The following is a 20308-nucleotide window of genomic DNA, read 5'->3' on the forward strand; positions in this document are numbered from 1 at the left end:
AATTTGTTACAGTCACATTTTTAGAGGATATGATTTCAATGCTGCTGACATTAGGATCAAAATGAGACTTCACAGGCAAAAGTGAGAAACATCAGCCCACTAACTCCAGAATAAAATAAAAAACCCCCCCAAGCTTCAAGCCACAGAACTTCTAAAGCATTTTAACAGTGATCACTGTACTAAAAGATATAACAGTTCTTTATTTAAAATTTGGAAAAGGCAAATTTAATAATAGAACAGAATGTATTTTGACACATTAAAAAAAAATAATCTAAGACCAGTTATAAAACTCAAAATGTTTTTTTTTTCTACTTGTGAGACTACTGCATTATCTTTTTAATACACGACATACAGAAATGCTAAACCACATGGACAGCAGATACAGACAAACTAAATCTTTGTGTGTGTTGCAGTAACAACAAGGTCCCTGTCAAGTCAGAATTATACTGAACTATTGTTTTATATTTCAAGGTATTTTTTCAGGTTAAAAAAAACCCCTGTGTTTTGAAAAACAATAGGTAATTTTCATCACAATTCATCTATCATTCTGAAGGTACGCATGTCACTGTTGCAGGCTTTTTTTTGTATCAATGGACGGTATGAGATTTGACATGTAGATTTTTATTCAGCATTCGGTGTAGATAGGGAGGAAATATGGAGGACCCAGAGGTCAAGTGTGAACATTCAGATATTAAAAATGTATTTTTGTTAAGTTTGAAACACACACCAATAAATGAAAATTACTATCTAAATCAGTATGAGGCAGATAAATACTAACAGCTTTATTGTTAAAATAATATTCAGCATCTCAGTTGACAACTCTACCAAAAATGCTAGGCACATTTTCACCTGAAAAGCTCAGAGCTCAATATTGACAGAACAGATGAATGGGAAAATATAATTCTTCCTACATACCCATGTATGGGCTCTGAATCACAAGGAGTTCAAACCACTTTCCCCAGATCTCTGGAAAAAGCTCATGTTCTGCTCCCTGATCTGTCATAAGGGTGTTACAGAAGATAACTGAGCCAATCTAACAAATTGCCACCAGCCACATAGTTCTGCTGCATTTGACCCTGTGGCTCTGTCTCTTCTGTGCTGGCCCTGATGGTAACTGGGACCTTCACTGGTCTAAATAATCTCATTAATCTACCAGGAAACTATTTGCCTTTTTTGCTAAATTAGTTTGCTGCAGACTGATGAGCTGATTTATGGAGCACTGTAACAAGTAGCAAAGCTTGCACAAGTAACTGAAAAAGTAGGTGATAAGGAAGGAGAGAAAGAGCAGGACCTCCCCCTTTTGGTGGCAATGAGCTGTTAGAATTGGCTCAGCTATTGTGTTAACCTCTCTCATCAAATGCAGTCATGCTATGACTTAAATCATCGTACCAAACCATTTCACCTGTCAAACTTCAGTAGAGCATTTCATAAACCATCACAACACGGACTTATTTCCTTCAGTTTCCAGCCAGCTCTCTTCTGGAGAGTCCTACAACTCTATCGTACTATTGATTTCCCCCAGACCCTTCCCAGTAGTATTCTTTTTGAGATGTGTGACTAGAAATGAACAGAGTATTCAAGCCCAAAAATGACAGAATTTTTCCTTTTATGTGGTGTTGATTCCTGATACTCTCTTGTCTTTTCTAACCAACATGAAGTATCAAGTACTTTCAGGGAAGGTGCCCATAATTACTTTAAAACCACTTCCCCCAGAATATAAAATGAAGATACTCTCAGTAACCATCAGCTTAGTCAAGCCATTTGGCAAGCACATAGACAGTGGTACAGCCATTCAGAATCCCAGTGAAGGACAATCTTTCATCTTCAGACAGAAGACAAAATCCAGGTAATTTCTAAGCCTGACCAGTAAATTTCAAGAGAATTCTCACAGGCAATAAATGCTGGAGAATCACAGCAGTGCTCTGTTTGAAATGCTGAGAATCAGAAAGAGGAAAGATTCAAATTAAGTGAGCAATACTAATCCTTAAAGCTATTTTTAGAATACCAGAACAGGGTATATATGTGAGTCAAAAGAGTAAGAGAAATTACAGTTATTGGATCAGTTAACCCAGAGTGGTTAATTATCCTCATCTCTGCTCCAAATCAAGAGCTAATAGTGAGCTACGTACTTTTATTTAGATGTATACAGAGGTTTCGATCACATATGCTTCTTAATATATAGCTGTTAAAGAATATGAGATCCAGTGCAGGACATCCTGAAGTAAAATGAATCCACCAAATAATCACCAAACAAGAAAGAATTTCATCCATCAGAGGCAGAGTTTTTAGTTAAGGAAGGAAGGAAGGTAGATTACTCCCAATTTAACACAGATATTTACATCTCCAAGGAGCTGAAGCAGTGCCTGTTTTAATTAAGAGGCAGAGCTATCTTGTTCCAAGAAAAGGAAGAAATAAGAGTTGTAGGTAAAAACACAGTATCTATTCAGACCCTTCTGGGAGATTTCAAAGGGGAGGATAAAAAGGATTTCAAAAAACCCCACTCTGCTGAAGACTAGATGCTGCTCTGACAAAGGGTTGTCTAGCAAGGAAGTGCTCTATTGAAGTGCAGAAAATATTTGTGGGTTTTTTTAAAAAAAGGAAACCCCAACCGCCACCTCATCAGAAGACAGCAACTAGATAAGGCAACTTTGTGATTTAAGCTTAGTGTAAACAGATGACAGAATATAAACAATTTCTTCACCTATAATTTCCAGGAATATTCGTAACAATTCTCATTTTGTGAATAAATGCCTTCATCAAAGATTATCTAACTTTCTGATGTGAAGCAAGATACTGGGGTGCACATTTGAAGCAGAGCATGCAAGAAAAGCATTGTAGTGTGAAACTATCAATACGCTTGAGAATCCAACATAACATGTAATTTCCAAAGTTGCTTGTTGACTAATTATGAACACCTCTTGATTGACTGTTTCCACAGCAGTGTCAAGAAACTATTTAATATTTTGCACGGACTTAGTGTAAAAAATAAATATACTTAACACTCTAAACATCCTTTATTCATTTACTTCTGCCTTTCAACAACATAAGGAACCCCCAAGAACTCCTAGGATGTGAATACACAGAAAGATGACAAGTTCAATACCAACCTTTTCTTTAGCAGAGTTATAAAGCAGTGATAATGTCATGTTTACAAATATAAAGCTATTTTTTATCTAATCCTCCAAGACATAGACCTTATACTAACAAAGTCACATGGAAGTACTGAATGAACAAAAGAATTGCTCTAAACTGAGGCAACAGCTTTCAAAAGTAACTAGGGTTGTAAGACACTATTGAAATTGCTCTATTTTTACTTTTATATTTTAAAGTGGTATTATAGATGGAAAAAACCCCAGTAGAGCATTTAATTAACAAACAGGAAAATATAGTGCTCTACTGTTCACTGAAATTCGCTTCATTGCTTTTATCTTGGTGAGAAAATAACGTATATATTGTGCATATACAAAGAAACAAACAGTAAAAAAGCCCATATACTACCTGTACATAGTTAGCTGCTAACTTGTAGACAGTTGCTACTCAATTTGAGTCATATTTGATTAATACTTGGATGACAAGCAGAATCTAGATAGTCTTGATTTAAGAAAAACAAAAAAGATTACACATTTAATATCAAGGGAACTTCTGAAAACATGGACTATATATCTCTGAAGGCAGGGTGTATTTTTCAAGTAGTTAAGGAGAAGATAGCCCTGGACCATACAGATATCACTCACTAAAGTGTTATCCTGCTTGAGCATTACCAGTGCCCCACAAAACTGAGCAGGGGAGTAGGTACCTACGGAAGAATCAAAGCTGGTGCACAAACATTGTTGCTATATTGCATAGGCCACAATGGACACAGGCACAACACTCTTCTCCAGAAGTGCTGCAGTGAATCAAAACACTCAATTCCCTGTTTTTGAGGGAATCAAATTTCTCGTACTCCTAGATGTAAGAAGTACATTTGGAAGGTGACTGAGTATATTTTTCTACAGTATTATTTATACCACACTGCAATGAGTACGAGGGAACTAGAACAGGTGCACTGTGTCAGCCAACAGTAATTATACTACAGTACTCAAAGTCTCTCTTCACATACATGATAGTAGATGGTGCTAAAAGTAGTCCAGCTCTGTTTAGCTCTAACTAAAATTCTACCCTTTTTCCCTGCATGGAATTTCTTTGAACAAAGAGAGAAGCTTCAATATCCTTTCACATTACGCACTCATTTTCAGTATTATTTCACTGCATCACTGTAGACCCTGTTCAAGTATCCATTTTTTGCTTCTAATCTATACTTACAGTTTCTAAATTTAAGCCAAAAGCTTCTCTTCAGTATTTCTACAATGCATATTCAAGTTCATAAATATCTCTGAAGTGACCTTGTAAAAATAACAAATATTTCTTTTTTTATTGGCTTTACGTATTTGATAAAAATGGCCACAGGTTTAAGGTTGTAAGGTTGTTCTGTTTTTTTTTAAGATCTAACAAGGATATTAAAAAAAAGATTTTCTTGAAAAGTGTGGAAACAACAGCAACTAACCTAAGACTAAATTGTATCTGACTGCTGATGAGAAACCAAAGTTTTAGACTGAGTACTTCATTTTACTATGAAAAGGACTGGGGTTAATTGCATTTGTATCTAGAAGGAACTACTGCAGAATCAAATTTGCCAGATTTTTTTCAATTTAAAATGCATCAAACATCAAATTAATACAAGTTAGCATAATTTTTCAACTTCTTCGAGTACTTCTTGGGCAACAAGGAAATATAACAGTCCAACAAGTGCAAGATGTGCCTCAACTACTATTACTGAAAACCCTCTCTCTTGACCTAATCTCAAGTATACTATGTTCAAACTATTTTATCTCTAAAAATTTAGTATTCTCCAAGGAAATTCCTGACTCAGAACAGCAATTCAAACTCAGTAAGAGAAAGCTTCCTTGTTTTAGAATTGAACAACATGCCTTTAAAGACTGGTTACATTTATGACTTTTCTTGAAAGAACAATCTGTCACTGTCCAAACAATATTTAAATGTTTTTTTAAAGTTGCAGAAAAATAGCTGAAGAAAATTTTTAGGCTGTATAAAGATACACTTTCAGAAAAAAAACTTACTGACTATAAGATACCCTGTTTCCTCTCAGATCTGCACAGAAGAGCATGTTTGGTAGAACTGGCAAAGAAAGATGATCTACTTGACTTCAAGAGGAGGAGTGACACAAGGCACAGATTTGTGTGCTCTATGACTTTTACACTTTCACTGTTTGGAAACACATGGAAATTACACTTGGGAAAGGAGAAAAATGAACATCTGACTACCCAAGAATTATGTGTATAGACATCTGACTACCAGAATTATGTGTATAGACACTCTTTAACGTGTTCATTTTACAGAAGCATAGCATGGGGAATAATTTACTCTATTTTAAGGGGGCAAGAAAGGAATTATCTCCTACAGTGTCAAACATGCTGGGAGATTTTGCAATTGCACAAAAGGAATTGTCTTTCTTCCTATTATTATAAAATTACTTCCTAATAACCATTTCCCTTCAAAACATTCAGGGTTGTGCCTTCATTTTTAGAAACAGTTTTACAGTTTACCAACCTAACTTGCTATTTTAATACCCATTGGATATATTTTATTATAAAACTACAGGTACATTCACCTACAAAGTGTAAGATTATTAATGATGAACCACGCACAGTGGCATCATCACTTCAAATGTATTTAATACCAAATGATTAAGCACTGATATTAGGCAGTATTGTCTCATACACAACATTAAACCTGTTTCATGTTATCCTGCTCCCTCAGCCCCACTGAGACACCCCCAGTCCCTATCCCTGCTTGGGTAAGTGCTATGCTCAAGGTTCCCTCACTTCATCAGCATAGAGGGAACAGTCTAGAATCATTGCGGGAAGCAAAGCTGAGTCTTCTGTAAATCAATGGATTGCAGTAAAGGTCTGCAGTTCTATGGAGTGGCCCTGCTGTTGGGTAAGAGATCTCGTACCCCAGAGACAAAAGTAAATAAAAACCTGCCTTGGTGAAACTTTAAGCTGCCTACAGTACGGGAAGATGTCAACTGGGAAGTTAGGAATTGATCACCTAAATTCCAAGACCTCTTCAATAACATTATATTTGGATAATATCATGACCCTTTTTTATACTAGTACTAAGAAAAGATTCAAATGATCTGGCCTATCACTAAAGGTCATTCTTGAACAGCAATAATCAATCCATGATCACGTACAATTAAATTCCTTATTTCAGTTGAAATTAAACATGTACACCTGTTGTAATTTTGTTATTTTTCATAGTAATGGAAAGTCACTCTATTCACAACAGAATACATCAAAGTTATTCCACATGGCAGATATCTCTGGAGAACAATCCTCCTACCATCCCACCACAATTGGCTTTGTTGAATATGGCTCCCATACTAACCTTCTGGGATTAAAGTATTCAAAAAATTTTTCACAGAAAGAGTGGTCAGACAGTGGAATAGGCTGCCCAGGGAGGTGGCGGAGTCACCATCCCTGGATGTGTTTAAGGGTCGTTTAGATGAGATGCTGGGGGATATGGTGTAGGGGAGAACTTTGTAGAGTAGGGCTGATGGTTGGACTCGATGATCCCAAGGGTCTTTTCCAACCTGAATGATTCTGTGATTCTAAGTGTTTCACTGGCAAAAAGCACTTGGAGCTTGATCTTCCCTTACAACTGTTTGAAACAAGATGCAAAATGCATCTATTGTAACAAATGAACTGTTTAAAAAAAGTGGCTCATCGGCTCAAAGTATCTGACAATGCACAGAACCAGTATGTAATGAAAAGCAGACAACCAAAAAACCCCAAGGAGATACTTCTGAGGAAAATGTAGCAGACTAATTGTTAAAATAGCATCTATGCAAGATTCAAGATGCTCTCTTCTTCAGTTAAAACACTTTGCATACTGATAGTACAGACCCTCTGACTTCAGTGACACAGATGGGGATCGAGTGCACAAATCAAAGCAGGAATCAATTCCCACTTAACCCTACTCTCTCCAGCACCTGGCCACTCACCAGAAAAATAAAAATATAAAAATATTCCATTTGACCTTTCAAGACTTCTCAAATGTCCACTAAAATAAGTACAGGGCACTCGTAGCCTCCTCAGAACAAATAAATTCGGATAACTGCACACTAAAGACTGGGTTGCAACTTTGAATGTTTTTTTAATGATAAACACGCAGGTCAACCAATCCCTTTCAAACTACCTCTTTCAAAAGCCATCTCAGCAAGAAGAAATTGCCTTTTAAAGTCAGCAGCTTCAGCACTTTGTGTTGTGATAACTCACGACTGCTAAGAATTTTGAATACAAAAATCTTAGCACTACAAAAACTAAAAAAACCCAACAACACTCCCCCCCCCGCAAACCAATGCAGTTACAAGGGAGAAGTATGAACCAATTCTTCATGCTATGCATTGAATCCCCTTATGTAGTAAAAGCAACAGAAGTATGACTCTCAAACAATTTAATATCAAATTTACCTGATTTTTCAGGTCTAATGAAAAAAGAAATAAAAAATAGGCTACAGCGAAAAAGAAAAAGAGTACTTACAAATTTATAACCCTATCCAAGTGGTGTTTTGAGCAAAATTGCTGGCTGTTCTTGTCTTGTTTATGCTGACTCTGTCCCAGCTGAACAAACCTGGGAAAAGCAGTAGACAGAATAAATCAAAAGAAAGTAAAAGAACTATCCCCCAAAATTCAGCAAATGAAAGAAAATTACACCAAAAGAATAAGCCTTTAAGTCATGTTATGTAAGTCACTGATCATGAACTACTAGGTCTCTGGTAAACGAGATATTTTTAAAACTTTGCAGGGGGTGCATGTGAGAACTCAGTAGCTTCTTTTAGCTTGACTAGATGTCACCTAGTATGTCATGGGATTAGACACAGGCCTCTGCTCCTACGAAACAGGCAGCCTGCTACAGTCAGCTTCCTATGTCTTTTCCAAAGCAATCAGTCAGATGAATAGCCTATGGGAAAGTCAACAGAAGAGACAGAAAGTCTCTCAAGTTTCAGATTTAAGTCAGTCCTCAGCCAAATTCAATCTAGTTTAGTCAGCTGAAATACTGTTAGCCCAGATCACTTATTTACAAGCACAACCTTTTGGGAGAATTCTCCCATCTCCAAATACTTGTTGGAAGACACAGAAGATAAAAAATACTGCTATGGCTTTTTTTCTTGGCAATGACTTGGACCAAAATTTAAAAAAATTAGTTAATCACTAATCTTATTCACTCAGTCTAAGAGGAAAAGTCAGAGGATTTCAAATATATGTATATGTAGTTATCTTGCACTCAAACTCAATTTGTTCACTCTCCAACACATCTGTGCTACTGAAAACAGAAGTAAATGTTAGTTGTGATTTAATATTTTAATTTTCTGAGGTGGAGGGTTTTTCTTAATAGTTAGCTTCCATTTAGCTTAAAAATAGTCTTATTGGTCTATTTCAGAAATATTTACAACATTTTAACAGGGGACAATTAACAGTGCAAAAGCAATTGGACATCTATACTGTAGAAATAAAAGCCTCAGAAACATGTGACATCACTTTGGATGCTGAAGGCAGAAATACTTACATTTCTAAATAATTATAAGTGGAAATAAAGATAATTAAGATCTTCTAGTGCAGAAGCTTGCTATTGAAACAAGCTTAAAAACAAATAAAGGCAAACTAAAGGTGTAAGTATTGGAATTAGCTGCTTCAAATTATTCAATATTCCAAAACAAATAAGGCCTAAATTAATACGAGCAAGTTACCAGACATCAGTAAGATACCACACACAGTTGATCTGCAGTATACATCCTCAAATTATTTGAGGAACCTCCTGTCCCTTCCAAACTCAACCAATCTGTGCCTCTGTGATTTCTATTTTGATGAGAATTAACACAAGTTATCCCAGCCATCAGTGAAAATGGGCTGAACAGATTCAAATTACTTTACATTAAGTCTTTTATTAGACTTAATATAGATCAGTTAATGTAAAGTAACTTAACCTCAGGTACTTTAAATCTGCAAGTCCCTTATGCTAATAAAGAAAAAATACCTAACATGTCCAACGATGTCAAGTAGAGTCAGGAACTTACATCTCCATTTCCCTTATTACAATAATAGAAAAGGACTTGAAGTGAGAACTGTAATCATACTGTGAAATAAATTGCTGCTATTCTCAGATGATGTACATTGTAATAAAGGATGTCAGTAAAATCTATACTTTCCACATCACATCAGACCATAAATAGCACTATGTCATGTTAGCTAAAAGAGGTAAGGAGTTTGCAATTGTTATATTTTTAAAGCCTGCATTACTTGAGGGAAATTAAATAAATGCAAGCTCTTTTTGTCTTGAAAAGGATATCAATAGGGAGCTTCAAAGCCCCCATGGAGTTTATAGTGCTACTGTAACAACAGACTGAATGTTAGTCCATCCTGAAAAATGATAAAATGGGAAGTAGCTGCAATTCTGGATGTTATCACAGCACTGTTCATCCACACAAAGTGACTCATAGTAGGCACCAGCTCGCACTGGGCCATTTGCAAAACAACAATAACTATTTGGCAATTGTTAAATTGGCATCCATTTTCTAGTGGTTAAAATAAAGTACCAAAGTTAGAGGTGTTGGTGAAGTTAAAAATTTCAGAGCTAATGGGAAACATCCTCCTCAACCCTAATTAAGTGTACTATCTTCAAATTACTCAGCATGTAGGAAATAGATAGAAACGGAAATTCCAAAGCACTAAAGAGTGCAAGAGAGGTAGCTACCCCTAAAGAAAAAATTAGCTGAAAAAGACTTTTAAATAAAAAGAAAAAAACAGCTTTGAGAGGATTAATGAACTAAGTCAGGATTAACCATCACATATTGCCAAACGAGAAGACACCATAGCAAATTAAAACTTTTCTCACAAATTGAAAAAGTTTCAAATATAGCAAGGTAATCACTGCTATTACACATTAGAAAATAAAACCAAATGCACACAAGCCCGTTTCAATGCATGCCTCACAGATATTCACTTCAATATACATACAGTGTTTTTCTGAGATGACACGTAGTTTTCTTACACCCCTTTTCTCAAACTCTGTTAATTCTACATTCTAAGCAGGTGTTTGAGACATTGTTTATTACGCAAATGTAATTGATTCGGACTCCTGGTGTCTCGCATAAGCAATTGCTCTCTTGGCAACAGTGTTATAAGCCTTTAGTAACTAAGAGGGTCTCCAATTTGGATCTAAATTTCTCCAACTGATCTCCAGTACTTAATTCCCATTATTCTGACTAGCTTTCAAGGAAAAAGACTGCAGTTCAGAAAAGAATCTCCTCCACCAGGGAACACAATAAGTAACTTTTTGGTTCAGTTCTAGTTCATCTATAACTGAAATTATTCTAGTCCAATTTTGGTTTGAGTTAAAAAAAAAAAAAATCAAAAGGTTCAAAGTAATTTCTCATTTAAGAAAAAAATATTTTAACCAGTTTCTTTTCATCTTCAGTGTTACTCTGTGACATCGAGGAGAGAATTTGAGAACAACAATGTAAGTTTATAACAATTTTAACAATGGCAACACATAGTCAGCGCTCCATATGGGGCTATGGCAATTCAGAAACAACATTCCTGATACAATGGGAGTCAGTGCCTTTTGTTGGAGAAGCGTACCATTAATTTACTGCTTTTGGGGAGCTGACAGTTCAGGGCTCCTGCAGGAGTGGTGACAACTGTCTTGTAGGGGATAAAAGTCCAGGTTAGCCTTGAATAAAAGCAGAAGTTTGTGTGTAGTTGGAGCTGGGAGGTGATACCTTGATGCTTGCCCACCAACTCTTGCCTCCAACTGCTCACAGTAAGACAGCAGCTCCCAGCTCTTGAGAGCCTACAGGTGCTGGGCAGCCACGCTGCCTGACATCGTAGCAGTTTACCTCAAAGTGCAGGAACTGAGTGGGAACTTGCTGGACCACCTAAGGAGCTGTATTTTGTCTTGCACTATGCTGTATCTTACTCATTTCCATATGTATGGTTTGAATTCACAAAACCATTTATTAAGAACAAGTGGCAGTATGATGCTGTTCAAAACGCAGTGTGGAAGAGCACATTATTACACACACAACACCTACCGCTGTGCATATATATATACACACACGTAAACCCACACACCATGTCTATTTGCATGTTGTTATTTCATGAAACTCCAATAATGGCAAGGGCCAAACTGACTTCTCTCTCACCTGAAACCTGCAGTACAAATATTTGTCACTTAGATATCGTGCTTCTACAGTGTGTTATTCTGACCGCTTTTCTCAACTTTTCTCCTCATAGTCTATACCAGACTTTAGTAACGGTCTCAAGGTCTCCCTATAAAATCCACAATTTTTTATTTCAAGCTCAAAAGGCCAAGTTGTTTCAATAAAACAACTTGTTTTCTGAATATTATTCAGAAAAATAACTTGCCTTGAACATCAAAAGTCCCACAACTATTAAATTTAAATACTCAAATTTGCGTAAAAGGTAACACATATCTCTATGAGTAAGACATTATGTTAAAAAAGACTTCTATTGTTCCATATGCATTTTTATAGAAGAGGCTATTTCATTTATGACTGATTTGAATTAGCTTAATTCAACATTTGAGAAATGCAAAAAATCACAGACTACATAGCTTAGAACCATGGAACCCCTCCTAATATGGCATTTGTTTATTAATTTCTACGACTCTAAAGTGACAAATACTTCTATTGAAGCATCTTTCATTCTATTTAAGTTCAAAATTTTGCATTCAGAGACATCTGCATAGCTTCCACTGAAGTCAGAGTTGACACAGATATCTGAAAACAGTTTAATTGTAAAAACAGAATAGTGTATATATATCCAAATATCTTTAAGATTTATAACTTAAGTTTAAGCAAAGGCAGCACTTTGACAAGCTGGATTTAACTAGCTCCAATTATCTTTTACTGATTACCACTGGAAATTTATCTCACCTAGCGTATATTGTGAGATCATCTTCTGAAGGAACATCTGAAAGATTGACTCCATACACATCTTTTGTTGACTGCACTACAGTCTGGAACATAAGAAGAAAAATTCAGACTGAGGATACTGTAACAACATCCCAAGAAACATTTGCTTCCGAGCAAGGAATTCTTTCTAAACCTGGAAAGAATTTCAAAAGTGCAGCCAAAACCAAACAAGCTTCTCATATACATAGTAATATTAGCTTGTGCATGGTTTTTTTAAATAAAAATAATTTATTAAAAATACTCTTTAAGATATTTGTTCAACAAGGAAAGGATTCTTGAAAGATAACATGAGATAAAACAACATTTTAGGAGAATAAGTTATATTTATAGTACATATAATGATGTAGGCATTAAATCCTGTTCTGTATTAAAATTTAATATAGAATAAATCATATTCATTCAGAACATGCTCCCACATTTGCTTTCACATTTCCTGCTGTCAATTCTGAAGTAATTACAAACTTCAGGTTGAACAAAACTATTTTTATTTTATATATTACACAATCATGTCAGTCAACTATAACAGGGAGCTAATGCACATGCAGTATTTCATTATGGCTAATGATTCAGTGTTAAACTGAGGGGGTTCACTGACAAGACACATGTGGCTGCAAGTCAACTATAAAAATAGTTTTCTTTTAGTTCAGAAAGATACAAAGTCAAAGACCGCCTTTGGAAAGATATGTCCTGACCAGAAGCATAAAAGCATTTTATTATTAACTTGTGAGATGTGAATAGAAAAGAACTAGCTGTTTGGGTTCCCCCACCCCATAATGATACAATTTTTCTCTACTCTACAGTTGCTGATGTAAGAAATACCAAAATTCAAATCCCTCACCAAACATCCAATCATTCTGGAATAACTGTATTTACTCAAGAATGCACCTAAAAATATAAGCTTAGAAATATAAACTCTTTTACACCTAAGAATACCCCATACTACTGTTTTTCACCCAAACTTCTAGTACTTTTGAACAATAGTATGCACAATCCATTTTGCAAATGAGAAAACAGTAGAGTGCAGACTGACACTGGTTAGAGTGCTAATAAGTTGTCAGTTTAGCTAACGGAAACATAAAATGTAGTATTTGTAAGCTTAGGCTTTGAAGTGCATTCTTCATTAAAGTTTCTTATTAAAGTTAAGTTTAACTTGAGAAAAAAAGAAAAAAGTATCTGAAACATTTCTACGGTTTACCAGTTCTAGAAAATACACACTAATTTTTATGTTTGGTTTCTGAACAGAAAGTTTCTATAAACATCATGCCCTCAAAAATAATGTATCTAAGAACAGCTTTGTACTTTTGAAAAGAATAAACAAATTTACAACAGGCAGGCAGACATTAACGATAACCCAAGTTAACTGCTAACATAGCAATTCAGCAAAATTGAATAGGTAATCCTTTTCAGCACTGCAGTTTTAATAAGCAATGACACAAAATAACACCACAAATTATGAGTAAAACTCATTAAAAGGTGCTAATAAAATGGAAAATATTTCATGTGCATTACTAAAAGAATCAGAATAGCTCACCCAATTGTAGAGCCATTAAAATTCAATACTATCTTAAATAATATTTTGTGTTTACATCCATCTTATTTAAGTATCTTAAAAATCTAAAAAAAAATCAGGTTGGATTTCTGTTGTTAAAGAAAAAATCTAGGAACAATGTGACTTGCTGGAAAACAGGCACTCTATTATTCAGAGACAATGGAAATTTTTCAAATAAAATATCTTGCATAAACAGCAATAAATGCACTTATACTGGCATAACAATTTATCCAAATTGTCCAAAATTAATACCACATGAATTCATAGTTTTACTGAAAATGCTTCATTAAGGTTAGGAAGAAGACAGTGTTGTATACAAGACTGAAAATCCATGATGTGAGAACACACAACCCTAGGCTAAAGACTGAATGGAATGAAAATTTGAATTGTAGCAGAAAAAAAGGCAGTTTTGCTCTCTGTTGCCTATACAATTTATACTGACTAAGGTCATAAATACTGAAGTTTCTTTAAAAGTGATGATGTGTACAAGCACAACACTAACCATTTAGATTAGCCATGACTTGAAAAAAAAACAAACAAAACACCCCCCCCCCCAAGTATTTTCAAAATTTGTAGTCTGCACTAGCATATCCTTTTGCTAAGTCATTTTCAGTGGTACCCAAAATGGATATCTACAAGAAAGCATTTGAAGAAATGTTACATGTATTAATAAAATAGACACTTTCATAATACTTCATTCAAATTAGTATCTCCACTAAATTAGCACCCAAGGGATTCCAACAGAACTGGAGTTATGTCAGCAAAAAAACATTAATAGCCCACAATTGACATATGACTGCGCATACATGAGTTCACTATTACCCTGTCATTATCTTCAACCTTGGTAGTAGTAATACCGTAGGACCAATGTGACAACATTATCATGCATATTTTTTGAGTTAGTTTAATTTCCTTTTTTTTTTCTTTAAATGTCAGACCATATAATTATGAAATAGCAATTTAAAAATCTTCACATAAGTCAGGTTGAAATTTAGACAGATTGAACATTATTGAACATTATGCAGATTTACATTTATATCTGCTTGACCAACCAGCATAATTAAAAAGGAATAGATTTGTAATTGAAAGAGGTGGTGCTCAGGATCTTGGACCCATACTACATGTCTTTCGGGGGGTTTGCTCCAGATCAGCTCCCACAGAATAAATGTTGATTGGGTAGGGAGATCAGGTACATTCCTGGAGAAGCATCTCCCAGCTTAGTTTCATCCAAACAGGAATCCCACTTGCACGCTCCAAGACCACCTCATGATATGAGCCAGAGCATGGTAAAGGACAATGATCAGAACTGCACTACTGCTCTGAATTAACACATTAACATTGATATATTTTTATGGTTTATGTAATGGGCTACACCTGACTGAGTACATTTCAAATGCCATAGGTTTCCAACCGTAATTTTCATTTTTTGAAAAATGTTATTTTCTGTTTTGGTTCACTATTACACGACAAGAATAATACCAAAGTTTTATAGGCAGTTGTGCTAATATCTACACAAAGAAATTACACTGAAGACCTTTTTCACTTAATTTCTCAGTGCTTTACTTGTAACTGTTCTATAACATTTACCTTTTTTTTTTAAGGTGAAGTGAATTCTAAGTCCATGTTTAGCCTTCTTGCCTACCACAATAATTTCTTACCTCTGTGATTTTTGTATTCTCTCCTGTATCAGTCACCTTTACTGGAGTTGAACGTTGAGAAACAGCACCTTCATCTTCTTTGTCTGTCCCAGAATCGTCTTCAGAACTACTTGACACTGCTTCCTCACTTGGGGGTGGAGGAGCACTAGCAGCTGTTTTGCGCTGCAGCACCGTTTCTTCTCTATTACTTTTGTTCCTATTATGAAAGACAGTGTGTATTTATTAAATCAGTGACTGTGTATTTATGAAATCAGTGAGATATTAACAAGTATTTAAAATTCCTAATTTTGGTTACAATCTTACTGCGGGAAATGAGTTCTATGCTCTGGAGCAACCTGTTGCTCATCTTTTGAATCCCCCAATTGATTTACTTTTCTTCAATCTGTTCTTAGTCCAGAGCATTTAAAGACAGCTCAAAGGATTATGTCAGCTTTTCTCCACCAATTCTCTGATTCTTTACTTAAATCCCTTCCACAGACTGAATGAATAAAAAGGAATAAAAATTCATTGAGGCATAACATCTTTGGCTTTGATCTGGGAAAAAGTTTTACCTTCTGATTAATAACGTTATCCACTCCACTAGCTTTCTCAACCTTGGGCCCAAAAAATCTTAATCATGTCACTTTTTTTCCCTCCATTTTCCATACCTCTCCCCTCAATTTAGCTCTTTAATCAGCCATATTTCTTTATGCAGCATGTATTTCTCACTCTAGAAATTCTAGTCAATATAGAGAGGTGCCTTATTTGTAAGAATTTTTCAAGATACAGCATCTATATTTTAGTAGGCTAACACGGGGTTTAACTGTACAAGCTCTGAAAGGTATACATTACTTTATCCATCAGAAATTGTACAACCCTTACGTCCTCTACATCCTTTCTATTGGCCATAGAAGGGTATGTGGCTGCACTTTCCTCTCACTGTCACAATCTTTCAAGGACTCTGGAGGAAGAGGGACTGGAAGGCAGGTAATGAGAAAGTTTATAGACAAATCAGTTCTGGAAACAGAGAAGCAACATCTCCTCCTTGCTGAGGTGACTGTCCATATATACGCTGACATTGCATGACTGTCCTGGTTTCAGCTGGGATAGAGTTAATTTTCTTCCTAGTAGCTGGTATAGTGCTGTGATTTGGATTTAGGACAAGAATAATGTTGCTAAGACACTGATGTTTCAGTTGTTGCTGAGCAGTGCTTACACTAAGTCAAGGACTTTTCAGCTTCTCATGCTGCCCTGCCAGCGAGGAGGCTGGGGGTGCACAAGAAGCTGTGAGGGGACACAGCCAGAACAGCTGACCCCAACTCATCAAAGGGATATGCTGTAGCATATGGCATTATGTTCAGCATATAAACTAGGGGGAAAGCTGGCTGGAGGCCACTGCTCAAGAACAGGCTGGGCATCGTTCAAGTTGGTGGTGGGCAACTGTTTTCCAACTGCATCACTTGTTTTTCTTGGGTTTTATTTCTCCCTCTTTTTGTTATTTTCCTTTTCATTACAAATCATTATTATTATTTTATTTCAATTTTTAAACTGTTCTTATCTCAACCCACAAGTTTTCTTATTTTCACTCTTCCAATTTTCTCCCCCATCCCACTGGGGCGGGGAGTGAGCAAGCAGCTGTGTGGTGCTTAGTTGCCAGCTGGAATTAAACCACGACAGTGACTTACTCTAAAGGAAGGCCCTAAAGAAAGACAGCAGCATGCTAAGAGGCTTTGACAAGAGCATGCAGTTTGATGCAAATGCTATTTTGAGTTGCAACTCTAGTGTTCTCATCAGCAAAGGCACAGAGGTCACGAGTCTCACTTGAGCTCTAGTGGAGCACACCATGACTGTCACAGAGAGTTCTGCCATTTGCAGTCAAACCTCATACAGCAGTTTATCCCTGTAGTGAATTAGCTAAACTTTATATGCTTTAGAAACACATATAAACATGTAGGAGAGTCCTCCCAAAGGTTCTTGATCCATGAGCATACCCTACCCCCAAGAACATTAATGTATCAGAAGAATTGTTACAGCTGGAACAAATGCCTTAGCAGAAAAAAACACCACAGGTAAGTTTAATTTCTGACTCATCAGCATCTGACATCTCCTTAGATTAAAATTTACAGGAAGTTATTATGAAGACATACTGCATTCTTTGTAGAGAAAATTAAGGTTATCTTCACTACTTTTCTAAATGAGGTGAAGGTCACAAGAAAAGCAGTCCTTTCTGAACGCTAAGAATGGAGCAAGTAGACAAACAGTGGTAAGAATGATATCCCCACTCCCAACACATACTCAGAAGGCCAAGATCTAATTGTCCTAGGGAACCAGAACACTTACAGATGAAAACAGATCACCATATACTCCAAAAATGTCACAATAGATCAAAAGATGATGACATACGTGCAAGGCAAAGATACCACCTCTACCAGTGGCTAAATATGGGTAAGGTGAAAGATCAAAGCCACCTTTTACCCCACTACACAGCCAATGCATGGGAAGCCTTATGAGCAGGGAGTCCTGGAACATGGCTTTGATCCAGCTGACTCTTTATCTCGTAACAATCCCTAAAAATCACAGTGGAGAGCTGGAAGCAAAGTGTCTGAGAAAAATGTATAATGGTCAAGTATTCAATGGAATAGCTGGAGAGAAATCAGTTAGTTCAAAATCTGACATTATGCCAAAGTGGAAGAATAAAGCTTATCCTCAGAAGTACCCACAAACTCACAATGCTTAACAGAGATAAACTGTATAACCGTGGAACAGTCTTCCTGATTATTCCCAGGGAACGTCAGTAGCATGAAATCAGGTTCTACAAGTAATAAGAATAATCTACTCTCAACATTTATTTACAGTGAGTCCTTCAGGGTCAAGGCACAACAAATGTTATTTATGAGACAGTCAAATTTTATAGCTTTTAACAGAACAGCAAGTTTTCAGAGGAACTTACAATGTTGTGACAGCACACATTTAGTCATTGCTGACAAAAGATTCCTTAATATGAGGCATCAAGGAAAGAATTAATTGGTTCAGGAAGAGTTCCCATAGTCCTTGTGTGATACAGTAGATCAAACACAACAGTGGAATAAATAAAGTAACAAACCAAGTCCAGGATACGAAAGCAGCTAAATGAAACATTCATTTGTCCCAATAACTGTTGCTGAATTGTTTTATGTAATTTGATGCATAAATATTTTTAATAACATTTTTTGTCAAAAACTATGCTGAAATTGGCATTTATTGCTGTTTCAGGACATATTTATCCAATTTTTTTTTTTTTTGGAAAAAGACAATAATAATATATGCATTCCTGTCATCTCCAAGAGAATACAGTTGCTACTAGTATGAAAGATGATCAAATTTTAACAACCTCTGTATCTTTATTCTAGATAAAATTATCTCATGGGTTTCACTTAGAGGAGCACAAGAAAACAGAAAAGATTAAACAAGTCTGAATAAGGAATTCCCAGTGTCAAAGAAAAAATCTCCAATTAGATATGATTTTCAAAGTGTAAATTCTACAGTATAACATCAATGATATTTTATTTCCCATGTAACAAAGAATATGCTACACAGACACACACAGTTTATATATTTGCATTACAATTTCACTACTATTAAACCAGAACAAAGTTTCATATTTCAGACTTACCCCAACACTGATTTTCCAGTTTCATCAGGTTTACGAACAGTAAATGGACTTGGATCAATTCCCACATTCTTAGGCATAAAATCTCTGCCAAAATAGAAAGGAAAAACTGTTTATGAGCAAAGTTCAACACATAAAATTTTTAAATTTTCTGGAAAAACCACCTCTAACATCTACATTTGAATTTAAAAAAAAAAAAATAAAAAGAAATATCAAGTTCTATTACAAGTTAAAGTCATGTAAATATAAACCCCCTAGGTATTTAAAAAGCTTTCAGTTGCATTATTTAGTCACATAAAACAGCTGGAAACATTACTACTTGCCAAGGCGGCTAGAGCAATGTGCTCCATTCCTGTGCTGAAGTCCTGTAACTCAGCTACACTGTTTTCAAAATGCTGCCAACACTCAAATTGGTCAAAAAGGCACACAAAATGTAATCTGCCTGGAAGTCTCTAGCTAAAGTGTGATTAAGATTATGCTTAGAATATCCAGCTGACTGCTGCCAACAAAAAAACCCCAAACAAACAAAAAAAAACCCCTATCTGGCCAGCTGTGAAAACCTCATGAACTGAAGAAAACAATTGTAAAATGAGAGCAGAACAATTAGAAAACAATTGCTTTGAAGGTAGTCTCTGTGATCTGAGTCCACAGAGAAAAGCTCAATTCTCAGCCTTCAAGTGCCCAAACATTTGGTATCCCATAATGGAAAATAATTGGAAATTTAAATGCTATCTTAACAGAATTTTATTAGAGTAGCATTTCGATTTCAGTGTTGTGATTTAGTTTCTAGAAAGTTTGCTAAATTTGAATCTTAAAACAACAAAAAACCAAACACCCCACAAAACGTATCCTGTTACACAGATTTAACCAAATAAATCAAATATACATTTAATTCACACCAAATCAGTTTCCTGTTAAGGATTTATAGTCACCAAACATCCCAATATACCGTGTAGAATTGGTCATTGCCAAGCAGAAGGTCTCATCAAAACTGCTCAACTCATATGGCCGAAAAAATTCATTGTGGATGTCAATTTCCTCTTCATACTTGTGGAATTTCTTCACTGTCAACTTGCGTCTGTTTTCAGCACATGTCACTGGGGGGGAGAAAAAAAAAATAATCTTTTTACTAACAACTACTGACTTTGCGAAAATCTACATAAACAGTAGCCTGCTTATCTAGCCACCCTACCAGGCATTTTTCTACAGCCATATCCCCTCTAAGACAAGAAAATATGATATGAAGAAGATGAAGCACAGCACAGCTTTAATAAATATGCATTATCAACCACCATAATTTGATTTCCCTTCATGACGACAGTTCCTAATAAAACATGCTCTACAGTATCCCAGAGAAATAAGACACACTAGCTACACCCTGTCATCTGCAACAGGAATGTAACCACTAGCACAGACTAT

At 35.8% G+C, this 20308-nt stretch overlaps 1 protein-coding gene across 1 annotated transcript in view; it reads right to left on the reverse strand.

Annotated features, from left to right (window-relative positions):
- The window catches only part of FIG4 (FIG4 phosphoinositide 5-phosphatase), a 77349-nt gene that overhangs the window by 8834 nt on the left and 48207 nt on the right, over positions 1–20308 (reverse strand). Inside the window, exons 18-22 of the mRNA XM_074819357.1 lie at positions 19839–19986; positions 18893–18976; positions 15262–15457; positions 12016–12098; positions 7602–7691 (exon numbers count right to left, since the gene is read on the reverse strand). Coding sequence (XP_074675458.1) covers positions 7602–7691; positions 12016–12098; positions 15262–15457; positions 18893–18976; positions 19839–19986 — 601 coding nt within the window. The remainder of the gene's footprint in view (positions 1–7601; positions 7692–12015; positions 12099–15261; positions 15458–18892; positions 18977–19838; positions 19987–20308) is intronic.

This window comes from Strix aluco, chromosome 3, assembly GCF_031877795.1.
Source record: "Strix aluco isolate bStrAlu1 chromosome 3, bStrAlu1.hap1, whole genome shotgun sequence".
NCBI classification, from domain to species: Eukaryota; Metazoa; Chordata; class Aves; order Strigiformes; family Strigidae; genus Strix; species Strix aluco.